Source organism: Antrostomus carolinensis, unplaced genomic scaffold (assembly GCF_000700745.2).
Source record: "Antrostomus carolinensis isolate BGI_N321 unplaced genomic scaffold, ASM70074v2 scaffold51633, whole genome shotgun sequence".
In the NCBI taxonomy this organism is placed as follows: domain Eukaryota; kingdom Metazoa; phylum Chordata; class Aves; order Caprimulgiformes; family Caprimulgidae; genus Antrostomus; species Antrostomus carolinensis.
The window spans coordinates 198-936 of record NW_010308283.1 but is presented as its reverse complement, the minus strand read 5'-3'; the positions used below and the strand labels follow the sequence as shown (position 1 = coordinate 936).

At 62.2% G+C, this 739-nt stretch overlaps 1 protein-coding gene across 1 annotated transcript in view; it reads right to left on the bottom strand.

Moving 5' to 3' along the window:
- The window catches only part of ACOT11 (acyl-CoA thioesterase 11), a gene marked incomplete at both ends in the record, with an annotated part of 2,892 nt that extends 2,473 nt beyond the window's left edge, over positions 1 to 419 (bottom strand). Inside the window, one exon of the mRNA XM_010165704.1 lies at positions 275 to 419. Coding sequence (XP_010164006.1) covers positions 275 to 419 — 145 coding nt within the window. The remainder of the gene's footprint in view (positions 1 to 274) is intronic.
- Positions 420 to 739: the final 320 nt, after the last annotated feature.

The following is a 739-nucleotide window of genomic DNA, read 5'->3' as shown; positions in this document are numbered from 1 at the left end:
GTTCAGCGTACCAGCTGGCCAGTGGGACCCCCGCTGCCAGCACCCCACCAGCCCTTGGCTCCTCTGCCCGTGGCCACACTCCACTGCATCAACCCCCCACACCTCCTGCCTTGGGGGTGTGGGATGGTGGGGCTGATCCCTGCCCCTCTATGACCACGGCACTCCCAAACCTCCCTGGTGACCACCACTCTTCCCCTGCAGCATCCCAATGAGGAGAGAGGATATCACTGGTTGGTTTCAGGGCTATTTTGAGTCTGGAAGCCCAGTCTGTGGGACACAGTACCAGTTTCACGGGGGCTGCGGTTGAGGAGATCCTTGAGGGTGTCCTTGTGGACCAGCCGCATGCGCCGGCGCTCAGCAGCGATGCTGTGCTCTATCTTCTCCTCCTCCGTCTGTGGGGTGAGCGGCTTCAGCTTCACCTGCAAAGGGGACATGGGCAGGTGGGCAGGGTGCAGTCCTGCTGCGGGAGAAGGTAGGGCTCCTTCGGGTGCTGAGATGTGCTCCTACAGCACCACACGTCCCACCGCGTGTGCTGGAGCCAGCCATGCTCCTCCTGGGCTATATGATAGCTGCTCACGGAGTGGGCAGAGGGCAAAGGGCTCCTGCAACTGGACAAGGACCCCCTGGCAAGTGTCATATAGCAAGGGTGGGCACTGATGGCACGGAGTCATCCTGCAGTGCTGGCAGGGAGGTATGTCCCTGTGCTCCCTGGGCACAGAGGAGGGGACAGCAGCAGCAG